Raw genomic sequence first — 18,928 nt, forward strand, 5'->3', positions numbered from 1 at the left:
CTTAGTCTTGAAGCCAGATATGCCCCCATGTCTTTTGCCCCCATTGCGCCCCTTGGAAGGCTGTTCCAGAACTTCACTCCTCTGATGGTTAGAAACCTTCATCTAATTTCAACTCTAAACTTCCTGGTGGCCAGTTTATATCCATTTGTTCTTGTGTCCACATTGGTACTGAGCTTAAATAATTCCTCTCCCTCCCTGGTATTTATTCCTCTGATATATTTATAGAGAGCAATCATATCTCCCCTCAGCCTTCTTTTGGTTAGGCTAAACAAGCCAAGGTCTTTGAGTCTCCTTTCGTAAGACAGGTTTTCCATTCCTCGGATCATCCTAGTAGCCCTTCTCTGTACCTGTTCCAGTTTGAATTCATCCTTCTTAAACATGGGAGACCAGAACGGCACACAGTATTCCAGGTGAGGTCTCACCAGTGCCTTGTATAATGGTACTAACACCTCCTTATCTCTACTGGAAATACCTCGCCTGATGCATCCCAAGACCGCATTAGTTTTTTTACGGCCATATCACATTGGTGGCTCATAGTCATCCTGTGAGCAACCAATACTCCGAGGTCCTTCTCCTCCTCTGTTACTTCCAACTGATGTGTCCCCAGTTTATAACAAAAAATCTTGTTATTAATCCCTAAATGCATGACCTTGCACTTTTCACTATTAAATTTCATCCTATTACTATTACTCCAGTTTACAAGGTCATCCAGATCTTCCTGTATGATATCCCAGTCCTTCTCTGTATTGGCAATACCTCCCACCTTTGTGTCATCCGCAAACTTTATTAGCACACTCCCACTTTTTGTGCCAAGGTCAGTAATAAAAAGATTAAATAAGATTGGTCCCAAAACCGATCCCTGAGGAACTCCACTAGTAACCTCCTTACAGCCTGACAGTTCACCTTTCAGTATGACCCGTTTGTAATCTCCCCTTTAACTAGTTCCTTATCCACCTTTCAATTTTCATATTCATCCCCATCTTTGCCAATTTAACTAATAATTCCCCATGTGGAACCATATCAAATGCCTTACTGAAATCGAGATAAATTAGATCCACTGTGTTTCCTTTGTCTAAAATATCTGTTATCTTCTTAAAGAAGGAGATCAGGTTGGTTTGGCATGATCTACCTTTTGTAAAACCATGTTGTATTTTGTCCCAATTACCACTGACCTCAATGTCCTAAACTACTTTCTCCTTCAAAATTTTTTCCAAGACCTTGCATACTACAGATGTCAAACTAACAGGCCTATAGTTACCCGGATCACTTTTTTTCCCTTTCTTAAAAATAGGAACTATGTTAGCAATTCTCCAGTCATACGGTAAAACCCCTGAGTTTACAGATTCATTAAAAATGCCTGCCAAGGAGCTTGCAATTTCATGCATGCAGGATTAGCCCCTTAAACTCATTGTTAAGGTAAGGAACTAATACTGAATAAACATGGTTTTGCTTATGGTCCACTGGAGTGAGTAAATCTCCCAGAATATTTGATGTTATTTATTTAGATTCATACAAGAGTACTTGTCTTAGAACCTTGTCCCAACATGCATTTCTGATCCTTCCTGCATGAGACCCAGCATGGATTAATCCTCAAGAAATGTCTCTATTGCCGGCATGTAAAAGTCCGTGATCAGGAATCTGAAGGGGATTTTTGCAGGATGTCACACAAAAACAGAGATACGTTTCTTTCTACTGTGATAAACTCAGGACAGACAGCTGCAGGGGACGGAGGCAGGGAATAAACATTCCCAGAAGGTTAAAAGGCCCTCCTCCCTAGCAGACTGGGGAGGGGTGACTACAGGTCAATCAGGTTCAGCTGAGAAGGGTTACCAGAGATCAATTAGGATCAGCTGAGAGGGAATTACCTGAGGTCAATTAGGATCAGCTGATTCCAACTAAGGGCTGCCTGAGACCTTTTTAAACCCTCCCCTGTGAGGAGGAGGGGGCGGGGGGGAGAGAAGGAGTCAAGCCACCAGTAGATGAGGAGCAGCAAGAGAGCAAGCCTCTCCAGGAGGGGCGGCTGTATTTCCTCCCATAAGGGAGAAAAACAAGCCCAAAAGACTAGCTAAGAGAACAATGTACTGCCCCTGTGCAGCCAAGAGGGACTGTTTTACCCCAAGCCTGTCTCACCAAGGCTAAAAGCAGTGCAGGCTGGTGAGACCGAGAAGGTGCCTTGCCACACTACACTTTGCTGCTGGAGCTACATGTGTATGCACCAAGACGAATATGAAGCCTGAGACCCAGATCCTGCAAAAACTTACTCATGAGCTTAACCTGATGCACTGTGAGGCATCCCATTGAAGTCAATGTCAGTGCGTCAAGTTCAGAAAGCCTTTGCAGGAGTGGGGCCTAAAACTTCTTTCTGAGGCACTTTCTTACATTGAACATGTTACACTCCTAAAATAAAATGTGTCTTTTTCCTTTTTTGCAGGCCTTGATCTAACAGGTATATTTCTCTTTGCCATCTTGACTCTAATGACGCTAACAGCCAACCTGGTGTTTGTAGAGGAAGTGTTCTATATCTACAGGAAAACCCCCTCCTCTAAAAGGACGATTTTTATTTGGATAAATGCAGCAGCTCCGGTAAGAGCAGGGAGAAAAAAATTCAATTGAATATCAAAAAGACCCTTTCTCTAAAGATGCTGTAGTTAATGCATGAACCTCTTTTATCTCTGACCCCCTCCTGTCTTTCTGTCCAGGTTATAGCTACTACATCATGCATCGGGATGTGGATTCCTCGCTCAACAATGTTTACAGATTTCACTGCAGCAGTGTATGTATTCTTGTTTCTCTGAACCCTGAATTTCCTGCCTTTAAACAGCCTCTAGCACTAGGTAAACATAGTCATTTTGAAAATTTAATAATAGATTTTTAGTTTGAGACAAAATATCTTGGCAGCTGTTTTAGCAGGGAGGGAGAAAAATAAAAAAACGAATTCCCAGTACTACAGCCCCCTTAGTGTGGGAACTGCAGAATGAAAGAAAATAATTGATCCCTTTGATTGGCAGCAGCCTTGAAGTAGTAGAGTTGTTCCTTTATCTCTCTCAATGCCATGTAGAATGAGACTCTGACCTACGACTTTTTACTGTGCTTTTATTAATGATGCACTGTATGGGCCTTTTATTAATGGTGGCAAGTGAACCTTCAGTGGGTATATCAATGAGAAAATGTTCCATACATGTCCTGATAAAAGCTCTGGGTGAGGGTTTGACAGCTGTGACATGTAAAGGGGAGGAAGAAGAATTGTGGTCTCTGCTCCCTAGAGGTAATGGTGCAAGCCTCTAACTTTAAGGCAGAGGCTGAAAGGTTGAAGGTTATAGTGTGGGATTTTTCAGAGCTGTCTAAGCGATTTAGGAGCACAAGTTCCATTGGCAAGTCAATGGGAATTGTGCTCCTAAATCACAAATGTTTTTGCAGATCTCCCCTTTAACTCCTCGTGACTTCTGGCTGCATTTACTATGAGTCTGAGATGGAATAAAACAAGATGGAGCAATGTTTATTAATTAAGTTGCTTTTATTTGGATGGTAAATGCAAATTCTCACTGGCTGAATCTGGGTCCGAGATAAAACCATGCAAGTCTCTGCCATATTATTAGATTCCCAACTTTAACTCTAGAAGTATGCGTGATGCGAAAAATACATATAAAAAGAAAACAAAATAGTAAGAATGGCCATACTGGGTCAGACCAAAGGTCTATCTAGCCCATCGAGCCCAGGATCTGAGTCCCTGTGGTGGACACTGTAGCATTTAATTTCAGAAAGGGGAACTACACAAAAATGAGGAGGTTAGTGAAACAGAAATTAAAAGGTACAGTACCAAAAGTAAAATCCCTGCAAGCTGCATGGAAACTTTTTAAAGACACCATAATAGAGGCTCAACTTAAATGTGTACCCCAATTTAAAAAACATAGAGAACCAAAAAAGAGCCACCGTGGTTAAACAACAAAGTAAAAGAAGCAGTGAGAGGCAAAAAGGCATCATTTAAAAAGTGGAAGATAAATCCTAACGAGGAAAATAAAAAAGAGCATAAACTCTGGCAAATGAAGTGTAAAAATATAATTAGAAAGACCAAAAAAGAATTTGAAGAACAGCTAGCCAAAGACTCCAAAAATAATAGCAAATTTTCTTTAAAATACATCAGAAGCAGGAAGCCTGCTAAACAACCAGTGGTGCCACTCGACGATCAAGATGCTAAAGGAACACTCAAAGACGATAAGGCCATTGTGGAGAAACTAAATAAATTCTTTGCATCAGTCTTCACTGTTGAGGATGTGAGGGAGATTCCCAAACCTGAGCCATTCTTTTTGGGTGACAGATCTGAGGAACTGTCCCAAATTGAGGTGTCATTGGAGGAGGTTTTGGAACAAATTGATAAACTAAACAGTAATAAGTCTCCAGGACCTGACGGTATTCACCCAAGAGTTCTGAAGGAACTCAAATGTGAAATTTCAGGACTACTAAATGTCATCTGTAACCTATCATTTAAATCAGCTTCTGTACCAAATGACTGGAGGATGTGACGCCAATTTTTAAAAAGAGCTCCAGAGGTGACCCTGGCAACTACAGGTCAGTAAGCCTCATTTCAGTAATGGGCGAATTGGTTGAAACTATCGTAAAGAACAAAATGGTCAAACACATAGATGAACATGATTTGTTGGGAAATAGTCAACATGGTTTTTGTAAAGGGAAATCATGTCTCACCAATCTGCGAGAATTCTTTGAGAGGGCCACAGGAGATCCAGTGGACATAGTGTATTTAGATTTTCAGAAAGCCTTTGACAATGTCCCTCACTAAAGGCTCTTAAGCAAAATAAGCAGTAATGGGATAAGAGGAAGGTTCTCTCATGGATAGGAAACAAAAGGTAGGAATAAATGGTCCGTTCTCAGAATAGAGAGGTGTAAATAGTGGTGTCCCCCAAGGATCTGTACTGTTCCCAGTCCTACGAATTTAACATATTCATAAATGATCTGGAAAAAGGTGTAAACAGTGAGGTGGCAAAATTTGCAGATGATACAAAACTACTCAAGATAGTTAAGTCCCAGGTAGCCTGCGAAGAGCTACAAAAGGATCTCACAAAACTGGGTGACTGTGCAACAAAATGGCAGATGAAATTTAATGTTGATAAATGCAAAGTAATGCACATTGGAAAACATAATCCTAACTATACATATACAATGATGGAGTCTAAATTAGCTGTTACCACTCAAGAAAGAGATCTTGGAATCACTGTGGATAGTTCTCTGAAATCACTCAATGTGCAGCGGCAGTCAATGTGCAGCAGCAGTCAAAAAAGCAAACAGAACGTTGGGAATCCTCAAGAAAGGGATAGATAATAAGACAGAAAATATCATATTGCCTCTATCTAATCCATGGTACACCCACACCTTAAATACTGCATGCAGATGTGGTCGCCCCATCTCAAAAAAGATATATTGGAATTGGAAAAAGTTGAGAAAAGGACAACAAAAATTATTAGGGGTATAGAACAGCTTCTGTATGAGGAGAGATTAATAAGACTGGGACTTTTCAGCTTGGAAAAGAGACGACTAAGGGGGAATATGATAGAGGTCTATAAAATCATGAGTGCTATATAGAAAGTAAATAAGGAAGTGTTATTTACTCCTTTTCATAATACAAGAACAAGGGGTCACCAAATGAAATTAATAGGTAGCAGGTTTAAAATAAACACAAAGTATTTTTTCACGCAACACACTGTCAACCTCTGGAACTCCTTGCCAGAGGGTGTTGTGAAGGCCAATACTATAACGTGGCTCAAAAGGGAGCTAGATAGATTCATGGAAGATAGGTCCATCAATGACTATTAGCCAGGATGGGCAGGAATGCTGTCCCTAGCCTCTGTTTGCCAGAAGCTGGGATTGGGTGACAGGGCATGGATCACTTGATGATTATCTGTTCTGTTCATTCCCTTTGGGGCACCTGCCATTGGTCACTGTCAGAGGACAGGATACTGGGCTTGATGGACCTTTGGTCTGACCCAGTATGGCCATTCTCATGTTCTTATGTTCAGTATCCTGTCTTCCGACCGTGGCCAATGCCAGGTGCTTCAGAGGGAACAAACAAAACAGGTAACCATCAAGTGATCAATCCCTTGTCGCCCATTCCCAGCTTCTGTCAAACAGTGGCTAGGGACAGCATCCCTGCCCATCAAATCATAGGCCAATCATAGGCTATATACTTAACAATGAAAATTTTGAAGGCCAAATGTGATTTGCTTACAAGTTCTGACTGTGTGGGTACAAAGTATGACTGCATTGGTGAGAGCTCAGCCAACAAGTAGAAAAACAGTACAAAAAGCAGAGGGAGCGGAGTCTAATGGATAGAGCACTAGGGTGGGAGCCAGGAGCTCCTGCATTCTAATGCTGACTCTCCCACCTACATGCTATGTGGCCTTAGGCAAATCATTTAGTTGCTCCATGTCTCAATTTCCTTATCTGTAAAATGAAATTAATACTTAACTCAGCCTGCCCTTGTAAAGTAATGTTTCTACGCAATTAGCGCTAAATATTACTATTTATAACAGACTTTTTAGGAAATGTCAGCATTGCAAATTCCTGGAGTAGGATGGTTAAAGATACATGTCTATGCTGGTATAGATGCAGAACGGTGTCTATGCTGGTATACAAAGAGCACATGCACATTGTGTATGTTTAACCTGATATTTTTTCTCTTGTAGTTTTTTTGCCATTGTGATCCACAAGTTCATGCTGATGATGATTAAAGAGTGTGGAGGTCAAAAGTTATTTCTCACTAGATTTGAAAATGATCGTTTCAAGATCAGCACAGGTCCCTGCTGTTGCTGTTGCCTTTGCCTCCCTCATGTACACATCACTAGGTGAGTTTCGCTTTAGAGCTTCCCAGCTAGAGTACTGGTGTCAGAAACCAGCAACTTAGCAGAGCCATACATATGATACTGGGTCTTCCTACTTCAGAGAAAATTTGCACCCGGCGCATATTGAGTGCGTCACCTCTGTGAATCTCATGCTGTCTATTTTAAGGTGTATTATCATTATGGGGCCATTTCAAAATTTACTCTTTCAGCTTGCACCATGCAGCTATCCTCCACTGTTTTGGGGTGGAAGGGCTTGGAGCTGGGGACCAGACAATTCTTGGTCAACCCAGTGGACATTCAGCCTTTCGGTGAAAGTGGGGCTGTTGCTGGAGTCATGCTGCCAGTGGGCAGAAGGATGGCTATCTTTGTGGGATGCCTCCTACCTCTGTAGACCTATGGTGGGCTCCTTCTCATCAGTACCTAGGGTTGGGAAGCCTTGCCTTCTACCTACTCCTGAGCTCTCTAAGCTTCTTCCAGTACAGAGGATGACATCTTGACAATTTCAGCCTCCTCTGGCCCCTCCTGCAGGTGTCTCTTGTTTGGCTGAAGAGAGCTTTTTTTTTTAAAAAAAAATAACAAATAAGGATGATACATAAGACAGGCTAGTGCAGATAAGAGCGATAAGGGTCAGGAACAGGGGAAGGGGAGGTACAGTAACAGGTTTCTATCAGCAATAATTGCTCTGTTGTCACACAATTCTCCAAATGCTTGAAAGGGCAAATGCACTAATCGGGTGACATGACTCAGCCCATTTCACACTTGTTTGTACCGTTTATAGTTCTGTAATGATTTGCGGGAGTAAAATTACCACTGTAATGATGTAATTATGGCTGTATTAATTGAGCAATTATAATAAATCAAGGTTCATTAATATATCACATTTCACATTAAATGGCAGCTGGCTGGCTGCTGAGCCTTCATTAGGTAGAGTGTCTGAGGGGCCAAGGGCACAATAGTGAAGACCGAAATAACCAGAGAGAGCGAGAGCTGGGAAATAGGTGAGGAATAATAAAGTTGACAAAGAAAAGGGGATCAGGAGCTGGACCTTGCCCAGTGTGCACTTAGATAGTTCAGATAGATCAGCTTTTATGTGTCTGAGTGGCAAGGGTCTTCCCCTTCCCTCCCCCCCCACCTTTTCCTTATGGTATTTTTAAACCAGCATTAAAATCTAAAGGATGTTTTTTGGGTCTGTGATTATGACTCACTGAAAAAAGGGAAGCTTGCACCATCTGTCCTGCTGGGGCTAGGTAGTGTAGTGATCAAAGGTGGATGATTTCCTCCGACCTAGGAAGAAAAGTGGATGGCTACTGAACAGTGTTCATGGAGGAATACTCCGGAAAATGCTGATCATCTCTCCTGATCCTGCAAAACCCTTGCTTTCCTGGACTACCACAAGACTGGGGGTTCGCTAATCAGGAAGGGTGGAATCAGGAAGAAGCTACCATATGTGACATGGTTTCTGTAGACAAGAACTAAAGATCTATGGCAGGAATTCTCAAACTGGGGGTCGGGACCCCTCAGAGGGTCGCGAGGTTATTACATGGTGGGGGTCATGAGCTGTTAGCCTCCACCCCAAGCCCTGCTTTGCCTCCAGCATTTATAATGGGGTTAAATATATTAAAAAGTGTTTTTCATTTATAAGCGGGGTCGCACTCAGAGGCTTGGTCTGTGAAAGGGGTCACCAGTACAAAAGTCTGAGAATCACTGATCTATGGTAACTTGCCATTAAGTTTAATGGTGGTAATGAAGCACCAACTTGCCCACTGTAGCAGAAGGTTGGGACAGTATGGCTGCAGTGGAGGAGCTAATGGCAAATTTCAGGTGCTAGCTGTTCTGCCATTGGCTCCCCAGTAGACTCTAATACATCACCTTTTGCACAGCTCCGTTAGTTACTGAACTGCTGCTGCAGAGCCAGCAATGGAGCAAAAAACATTATTTTGTGCCTGTTCTGCTAAGTTAGTGTCTACATCTTTCAATATGCTGTGAAAAATTAGAGAATTCTAGACCAGTGGCTCTCAAAAGTTTTTACTGGTGACCCCTTTCACACAGCAAGCCTCTGAGTGTGACCCTCCTTATACATTAAAAACACTTTGTTATATATTTAACACCCTTCTAAATCCTGGAGGCAAAGCGGAGTTTGGGGTGGAGGTTGACAGCTCGCGACCTCCAGTTTGAGAACCCCTGCTCTAGACAAGCTGTTTAGGTTCTAGAAGATGTTCCTTGCCAGATTTCAGCCATGTACAGTACATATGGAAAATGTGGGGCCTCTACTATTAGACAGTATCTAGTGAAGTTGTGTTAAGCTTATTAACAAGGTATTGAGCAGCGGTGGTTTTTTGACTTGCCAGACGAACCCTGTTTCTGCTGAAGTTGGGGACCTTTCAATTTGCTTTCCTTCGACCTGTGCTAATGTTTCTGTCAATAGTGCTTTGGACCAATGGAAACTACAGCCTTTCTGATGTAAGTAAATATTCTAATCAGCCATTGCTCACCAAGCTTGTAAACTTTGGCTTGACAATGAGTGTCTAAAAAGCCAGGTTTATGTACTAACCAGCATCATATAAACAGCAGCCCCAATTCATCATCCCACTGCATAGTGTGCTGTCATTTATACTTGTGAGAACTCAGTGTAAAGTAGCATTGTACATTCACCTTGAACGGCTGCCGGTTGTCATGCAACAAAATAACGTTCACAACCGGTTCCGGTTCACCTGAAGGAGTGTCCGGCTTTATTCCAAGAGCACAGTACCTAGCAGGTGAGGAGCCAGGGACCTGTGGCATTGAACAGCCATGGACTGGCAATCACTGAGTTCCTATTCAGCTGGTGTGGACAGCCTCGGGTGGGCAATGACCAATCAGGGGTAAGTTATACTAATTCCATTACAAGGTCTGCACAGGCTATACATGTGAGTTCCTTACACTAATAATTACATAAGTTGCAAGGCAACAGCGAATGGGCCAAATGTGTTTAAACAAATGTGTTGCTCCAAGAACCAGGACCATTTAGACAGCACCAGCACTGTCACAGAATTTATGTAAATGGTAGTGTCCGCATTAACCGTGCCCCAAACAAGGCTTCTCAAACTTTTTTGTCGTGCGGCCCACTGCTTGAGGCAGACATCATCTCAGAGCTAGGCGAAAAATACAATATCTCTCTTAGAAATGTCTGCAAATTCGAATGAGTTTTCCGTTCCATGGTATTTTGCAATGATCAGATTTTTCATGTTCTCATTTTTCAGTTTTGGAAAAATCCCATCGCGTGGTTTGTCTGACCACTTCAAATTGGCAATAGAAAACCTCCAAGCCCCTCAAATATTCTGACGAATAACCAACAAGTGGCTATTATTTATTTATCTTACACTTAGGGTATGTCTACACAGCCCGCAGCGGCAAGCTTCTGAGCCTGGGTCAACAGACTTGGGCTTGTGGGGCTTGCACTACCATGCTAAAAAGAGCTGTGTAGACGTTGCAGCTCTGGCTGGAATTCGGGGTCTGAAGCCTAGGGCGAGGGGTGGGCTTCAGAGCCAAGCTCCAGCTGGAGTCACAACTAAAAAGCACTGTCTACACAGTTATTTTTAGCATGGTAGCACAAGCCCAGGTCTGTGTAGACTTGCTGCTGTGGGCTGCCACTTGCTGTGTAGACGTACCTTTAGTGACCTCAACCAAGATCAGATCCCCAGGTGCTGTACAAACACATAGTGAAAGATGGTCCCTGCCTGGAAGAGTTTGCAATCTAAACAGACAAGGCACACTAGAGGTAGGAAGGGAAACTGCGGCATAGTAAGGGGAAATGACTTGTTCAATGTCACATAGCATGTCAATGGCTGAACCAGGAACAGAACCCTGGTTTCCTAGCTCACGCTCCAGCCCTACTCACTAGACAATGCTGCCCCTCAAGGACAATTTTTTCCATTAAACATTTCCATTGGAAAATTTCCAAAAAACCAGAAAATTTCAAAAAAGTCTTTGTGAAACATTCTATTTGTGTAAAAAGTTCAAATTTCTAAGAGATTTAGTTTGAAAAATTCCAGCCAGCTCCACTTGTGGATTCAAAATCATCATCAGACAACCACCTGCCCTTTAATCCTCCTCTGATTCCATTCACACATCTCTGTGGCACCCATCGTTCAACTCGCTCCACATACGCCACTGCCTGCTTCTCCTTCCCCTACTGTCTGGTGGCATTCTGGAGAATTACCCAGTCTGTGGTAAGATCCCCTTGGCCTTGAATGAAGGAACTGATTTTCATTTTCTCTGTAAAACACCAAGCCGAGAAGCACGTGAATAAAGGTAAATCTGAACTGCCTAGTGTGTTGGCTTCGCCCTATAAACTCGAATGGAGTGTTAAAATACACAAAAAGCGAGACAACTCCTGAGGATAATTACACCACTGCTAAAGCCAGTGGACTCAGCATGTTTTCTCCCATTCACAAAAAGCAAAGACTGTTTTCAAGCCAAATTTTTAACTCTTTCCACTGTAGCAAAAATGCAGTTATTTGTAGGTGAAAACTCAAGCAAAGGAGCTGCCTGGGCATTTTGCAAACAGGACTGCCCCAAAGTTAAACGGGGTCCCCTGAAAACTTCAAAATAAGAGGCCTCTCAAAAAATGTTAAAAGGTTGGTCACTGTAAGCCGTACTTCACTTGATGGGCTCTCTGGTCACAGGATCAGTAGGTGCTCAGTACTGGCCTGGAATCTAAATGTCTACACACCTACTGAAAAGTTTGGACCTCTTACAAAAAAAAGACATGCTTGCGTGAGTCAGAGTAGTAGTAATAATAAAGCCTTTTGTATTATTTTACAGCAATACAAATATAACCTAAAATATCTTTGAGGCTTCTGGGGGAGACAATTTGTCTTTCAGAAGAAGCCTCTGGTGGGTCATTCTGGGCTTGATCCTGCAAGATGCTGAGCACCAGCAACTCCCATTGGTGTTGACGGGAGAGGGACGGTGCTCAGGTCCTGGAATAATCTACCTCTTCGTCACCTTCCCAGGTCCTACCAGTTTTGCAGGCCACTGGCTGATTGGTGATCAAGTACTGCATTCCGTATTATCCCTTCTGTTGGCAGTGTACCCAGAGCAGTTTCCAGTGCAAATCCCAGGAGCCTCTGCTGTTGATTGCAGCTTTCATAAAAATAGAAATAGGTGTTTTATTTTTGCATGTTTTCACAATTGCCAAGTCTTATCCATATGCCTGTTTAATTTGCTTTTTAGTTGACTCCTAATGGAGCTGCAATATGGATTAACTGCTTCGTCGGTGTCCTTACAATGATTGCTCTATGGCCGATTGGAATCATGTTTCAACAAGTTCAAGTTCTTCTTAACCCTAAGAAGATCAGCCCTAAGTTTGCACTTTATCAGGTGAGAATCTTCACATTCCAGTTTAGAATTTGCATTGCTGTTGATATAGAATAACCCAAGTTCTGGGCAGAATTTGGTACAGCGTATTGCTTCTCAGTTCAAAGACTGTAATTTAAAACTTACCGTACAAAGGCACACCCTTTGATTGGTTAAAGATGTGGTTTCTCTTTGAAGTGGTGTTCTTATTCATACTCAACTTGTATTAACTTGCATCTGGACTTTATATAATGCTGGAGAATTAAGAAATATTTATAATCCATTCTTCCTTGGGCTGTGGGGAAAAAAATAGCACAGAGCTGAGCTCTCTTTTCTCAGCATAAAGGAAGCCTCATGGTGTATCCTGTAATACAATGTTAAAATTCTAGTGTGTACTTTAAAAGATGGGAAGGGTTCTGGAACTGGGGGGGGTGGGGGTGGTTCTTTTTGTTTCAATTGTTGCACCATGCTGCTGTTTCTGTGATGTTAGTTATTTTTCTTGGCCAGTCTACAAATGAGAATAAGACAATAATAAAAACATTGGCAGGAAACCACTGAATAATAGAGTGGGGCCAGATATGGGCCAGATTTAGTTCTATCCATTTTCCATATTAAAGAAACCCATGAAAGGTACCTCCATCCTCAAGAAAGGATTGAGTCAGGATCCTCTTATTGCGGCGCTGCCATCTGTGGGCATCCCTAGGAGGTGATACTGTAAGGCCTTGTCTATGTCAGTGAAAAACCTTAGTGTAAATGCCATGACTCACACCGGGGCAGTTTACCTCACTAAGTTGACTTAGTGCAAGTCACACTAAGTTGTAACTTTAGCATCCTCGTGGCCAAGACGGAGTCTGCTCTGCAGGCAGCTCTGGCTAGGAAAAGGGGCACGCAGGAACACAGCAGGGAAAGTCCCTTCTGCCCCAGGGACACGTTGTTCCACACCCCCCGATGTGAACACATGCACACACCGGAACAGTACAATGAATACAGGAGAGGGAAATATTTATTTACAGGGGGATGAATGGAGAAGAACAACAAGAGGGAAGATAGGGGGAGCGGTAAAACAGGATTACACCTACCACGAGGCCCCACAGGCCCAGCGGTACCACAGTCTGAAAGGGCAGAGACTGAGCACTGTGTCTGCGCTCAGAGTTCAGGAGTCCCAGGCAGAGTTCCAGTCTGGCAGCGAGTCTTGGGTGCTCCTGGCCATCTTGGGCACCAGTGAACTTTCCCCAACAAACCCCTCCAGTGCCCTCTTCTGCCACTCTGCAATCCCACACAGAGCGGCAACCTCCCCACTTAGCTAGCTACAGCTTCCCTCCTTATTCCAAGTGCAAGGTCACAATCCCCAGTACTCTTGGCACCATACAGCTCTGGGCAACAGTGATCCTGAATCCAGCTCCTGTTTCTCGGGTGATTCCACTCTGACATGGTGCTCCTCCTGGCTCCTGTCCTGGGGTGTCCCCAATCGGCCGCTCTGTCCCTCCCAGGCTTCAGGCAGGTTCCTGGCTGCTTCACTCTGTGAGGGCCCCCTCGCTGCAGTCTGGAGCTACAGACACCCCTCTCCCCCTGTCGTTTCCCTTCTCTCCATGCCCACCCCTCCCAAAACGGAACTTCCTCTTCCTGGAACAATCAGCCCTTCCTCCCCTCAGGGCAAAGATTTAAAAGGGCCATTCTCTCTAAACCCCAAACGGGTTACACACTGGTACAGTGTGTCTACACTAGGGCTGTACACTCAGTGTAGAGAAGGCTTAGGCCAGTGCACAGCAGGCTGCGTAGTCTCTGGCCATATGCTGTCAATGAGGAGGTGCAGCCTGTGTCCATGAGACACTCACAAGTAGTCAGTACGTCAGTACGACCTGAAGGAACGGGTAGGAGGAAGGCAGCAGCTGGATGCCATCCAGCAACACACATCTGATATTGCCGTTTGTCTGGCAGGATGGAGATAGCAAAGTTTTTTTGGATCTGGGACCAGTATAGTTTTAAATTCACTCTGGTATTTAGGATTTTCACCATCTAACACAGTACAAAAGCTGCGTATAGTTTTTACTGGATCCTGCTCTCAGGTATAGATCTATGTATGATAGTTTTCAGGCTAGTTCCCCCAACCCTATTTAATTGAAGTCAGCCTGTACATTAACTTCAACATGGAATTAAACACGATTTCAAGCTAGTGAGTCACCGATACTCCATATGTGCCCCCTAAATATTTTGGATGTCCACCAAGATATATGGCGAAGGCCAGCACAGACTAAGAGGTGTCACACTCTAGAGCACTCTCTCTATTCTGAGATCACATGCATTTGTTTGTTTTTAAAAATTACTTCATTGGGTGATTCATCCTGATGACGTGGCCCTGAAATCTGTTCTGCATGATCACAGCTGGCCTTCGCATCTGCTCCTACAGCACTTACTTTCAGTAGTCAGACTTACTACCACAAGCAGTCCCATTAAACTCAAGGCACTACTCACAGAAGGGAATATTACACCTCGTATGAAGTGCTTCAGGCCCTTAGATTATAAAATCCTTAGGACAGGAACAGTCTTTCTCTGTGTCCCGGACACTGACAGCACTAAACTAGTAAACACAATAATACTTGAGGTGAATGAAAACATTTTTGTCTTTGTATTTTTATGGGAAATGTATTCATGGGGGAGTTCTGATCATTTTAACCTATGCAATGGATTTTATAATCTTACACTGAACCACAGATTTTCTTTCCCTCCTCCACACTTATCAGTTCCCAAGAAAGCAGTTGAATGTTGTTCTGTTCTCACTGGCCTTAAGGAATTTCTTGATTTTTACATCTGTTTATGGATGGACTACTTTGTGGGCAGGGCGGGGAACATGCTGAGACAGCGAACGCTCTGCAGTAAATGTAAGCAAAGCTCAGTTTTCCTGACCAATTTCAAAAATGATCTGGTCAGACGCCAACTAGAGACATGGGTTCAGAAAGAACTTCTTAGTGAAACACTGACTAGCTCAGGGGGAAAATTCTCAGGTCAGGAACAATGCAAGAAAAGTTTGAGGGAGCAGGTCATGTTTCTAGCCTGTTCTAAGAAGAATTTATACACAAAAGGCCAGATTTACAAGGGTATTTAGGTGCATAAAGATGCAGATCGGGACCTAATGGGATTTTCAAAAGCACCTAAGCAGGCCAGGTGCCTACAATGGCTTCAGTGAGAGTTAGGCACCTAGGCCCAGATTTTAAATGTGTTGCCCATTGGCTGTCAATGGGATTTAGACTTGTGTGTGTCTAAATCCCTTTTGAAAATGAGAGCTAGGCTCCTAAATCAATTAGATTTTGCAACGTTGAGCACAGCAGTGCCTAAATACCTTTAAAAATCTGGGCCCTAATCTGTTTAAGCATGTCTGTGAATCCCACTAGGTTCCTATCTGCATCTTAATGCACGTATACACCTTTGTAAAGCTGGTCCACAGAATTTAGTCCAAACTTACTCCCTTCCTGATATTTGGCTTTATTCGTTACTCAAACAACAACAATGCACACACATCACCCTGCCCTTTCTTCCCCCAGCTTGGCTTTCCCCAGCTTGGGTTGCACTGCAAAGACCTCTCTGTCCTAGAATCTAGTTTCTTCTGCACCAAAAGTCACTTCCTTTCTAACTAGGGGACAGTTTAAGAGTCACCCTGCCACAGTGAGTTAGCAGGAATCAGTCATCTCCCTGCTGTGTGTGTGCACGTGTGTGTGTTCCAACACCTCATACCAGAGTAGGGCAACAGAAGAATCTTGCCCCCTTGGTACAGGTGGGTACAAATTAATAATTACAGTGCTGGTAAGACTCCATTTTTCTTATGTTTGCTTCTGATATGAAGCAGTAAATATTGATCGATACCCCAAATGGCAGCCTCACAGCCATTGCACCTTTAGACCGAAGAGCTGAGGTCAAGCCTTTTTTACAGCTAGGAAGTTTGATTTAATTTTCAAGCTGTGAGCCATATTGCCTTCACCAAAAGATTTATTCTGCAGGGGAGGCAGGCTTAGGGTAGGAGATGAGGAGAGGGGAGAAACAAGGTGGAAGAGGAGTTTATATTCTTCATGAAAGCAAGATCACTGTGCTGAACTACAGCCCTTCTGTGGTACTGATGCATCAATCTTCTTTTCTTTGTTTCTTTTCATAGTGTGTCCTCATTCTGAGCCAACTCCAGGCAGCCATCATCAACATCCTGGCTCTGCAGGGAATTATTCCCTGTGCACCACCTCTGGCTTCTTCAGCAAGAGGAGCATGTAGGTTCTTTTGGAGGGCTGTAGAGTGGGGAAGGGTTGTTTTTTAAATGTATAAAGGCCTGGAAATCAGTGTTGCCAACACTCTCGATTTTAATGTGTGTCTTGTGACATTTTGGCATTTCCCTTAAATATCTGTTTCCTGGCATCTTGCAGTTACATGAGCATTTCAGCTTTCCCAGAAAAACCTTTCTCTCTCTCCTGGTTGCAGAGATAAGTGATAATGACTCAGAAACCAGATGTCAAAGACAAAAAATCCAACACATATTAGGATTAAAAATCATGAGATTGTAAAAACAACTATCTCATGTTTTTTTGGGGCCCATCTTATGATTTTTTAATGCTTGAGGTTGGCAGTACTGTACATTTTGAAAAATGACTGGTGATTCTGAGTGTCTAACCTGAGATGTGGTAAAGGGTCTGATCTCCTAAAGTACTGACCATCGAGCCTTTGAAAATTAGGCCCCTTCAAAGGTTTCTGAAGTTGGACAGCCACAAATCTACTGGGAGATAAAGTATGTATTTACTAAAGTGCTTTCATGAGCAACAGAGCACTTTACAGAGATCTGAACTCCAACACAGTGAGAATTAAGGAGCTGATCCTACAAGGTATTGTGTGTGCCACTGTGCCCACCCCCCAGTCTGGTCTTCCACCCCCTCCCCCACCATTTCTCATGTCTTTTTTTTCTGTTGGGAGATAAATCATTCAGGCTGTTGGCATGTTAAACTCGGTTGGGAGGCTGGAAAGAGATGAGATGGGCATCGTTAGGCTGGAAAGTGTTAATGGCTACCATCAGCAGGTTCTTTGATCCATAGAAGATTATGGAGGCACATGAAGCTGTGACTCTGCTAACCAGATGCCAGGGGCGTGGTGTGTCGCCCGTTTTTCCCCTTTTGTTTTTTACCATTTTCTGCACTTTGATGCCTAGAATATTGCCTGAAATTTTGGAATTGATCAGATGTGGTATTCAAAAGTTACCGTCGTACAGACAAATACCACTCAGCTGAGGGTTAGGCCATGTCTACACTCTGGGCGCTAGAGCAGAACAGTTATGGTACTGCAGCCCCATAGTATAGACCAGTGGTGCCCAACCTTTCCCTGTCATGCCTCTCCCATCCCGTAATGGAATCTGTCCGTGCCCCACCCTACTCCATTACTGCGCAATTGGTTCAGCAAAGGAGCTGGGGCTGAAGGTGGAGCTGAGGGCAGAACTAGGGATGGGGGGAGGAGCTGGGGCTAGAGGTGGAGCTGGCCTCAGGGCAGAGAGCGAATGATGGCAGAGCTGGGCTGGGGGCAGAGCAGGGGGTGGAGTGGAGCTGTGGCTGTGGGTGGAGCAGGGCTGGGTGGCTCTCCCTCCCCACCCTCCCATGGGGGCTGCCCCGGGCCTGCCACACGCCTCTCTAAAGTTTCTCTGTGCCCCCCTAGGGGGGCAGGTGTGACGGACTTCCCCAGGGTGCAACCTGGAACTGGGGTATCACTGAGCTTTCTGTCTCACCAGCCTGGGCTCCCTCACTCACTGTGATGCTGGGACAAGCTGCAGCTCCCTCCAGATCCTGCACTTACACAGACATTCACAGACAGAGACACCTACCGCTGCAGTTACATGAATGCTTTTCCTATCCACTCATGGACTAACAATAGAGTGGCTCCAGCCAGTCCCCCGACTAGCTCTCCAGCCTAGGACCCCAGAGCTTTACCGTCTTGCTCTGGTCAAAAGCCTGACCAGTGTAAGTTTATATCCCAGTCCAGCCTTCAGTGTGGAGAGGCCAATGCACCAACCCCTGTTCCTGAGCGGATTTCCCTTTTGCTCTTCAAACAACACACTGTTTTAGGTAAAAAATATAAAACAGATTTATTAACTACAGAAAGATAGATTTTAAGTGATTGTAAGTAATAACGTACAAATCAAAGCTGGTTACCTAAGAAAAAACAAAACAAAATTGCAATCTAAGTTCTATATACTAGACAGGATTTGAATCAAGCAGTGTCTCACCCTGATGCTGCAAACAGTCCAACAATCTTCCTTACACAGGCTATAAATCCCTTCAGACTGGGACTACATCCTCAGTTCAGTCTTTGTTCCTAAGGTGTTTCCAGATGTTTTGTTGTAGGAGGAGTGAGGCCCAGTGATGATGTCACTTCCCCCTTGTATAGCTTCTTCCATGAGGAGGGAACTTCTTTGTTCCAAGCAAAGTCCCCAGCACAGTTTGTACAGTAAAGTACAGGCACAAGATGGAGTCCAGTGTCACATGATCAAGTCACATGCCCTTGCATGCTTGGATGAGTCCTAGCAGGGGCCATTACCCATATTCTGGCTAGAATGTTCACAGGAAAGTCCATCGGGTGGGGAAAAGCTTTTCCCATGGCCCATTGTGTTTATTGGTGGGCCCTTTCCTTGATTAGTTCATTCACAATGTGTTGGCTAGACTGGATGTAAACTACACTATGGGTGTTACCCAGGAGTAAACACATTTGACATACTGGCCCATAGT

At 43.8% G+C, this 18,928-nt stretch overlaps 1 protein-coding gene across 1 annotated transcript in view; it reads left to right on the plus strand.

Moving 5' to 3' along the window:
• LOC102941598 (organic solute transporter subunit alpha) overlaps positions 1-18,928 on the plus strand; it is a 43,639-nt gene that overhangs the window by 16,673 nt on the left and 8,038 nt on the right. Inside the window, exons 2-7 of the mRNA XM_037901886.2 lie at positions 2,432-2,583; positions 2,700-2,773; positions 6,696-6,854; positions 9,200-9,311; positions 12,066-12,212; positions 16,333-16,438. Of these exons, the coding sequence (XP_037757814.1) occupies positions 2,432-2,583; positions 2,700-2,773; positions 6,696-6,854; positions 9,200-9,311; positions 12,066-12,212; positions 16,333-16,438 (750 nt within the window). The remainder of the gene's footprint in view (positions 1-2,431; positions 2,584-2,699; positions 2,774-6,695; positions 6,855-9,199; positions 9,312-12,065; positions 12,213-16,332; positions 16,439-18,928) is intronic.

The sequence above is a fragment of the Chelonia mydas genome, chromosome 1 (assembly GCF_015237465.2).
Source record: "Chelonia mydas isolate rCheMyd1 chromosome 1, rCheMyd1.pri.v2, whole genome shotgun sequence".
NCBI classification, from domain to species: domain Eukaryota; kingdom Metazoa; phylum Chordata; order Testudines; family Cheloniidae; genus Chelonia; species Chelonia mydas.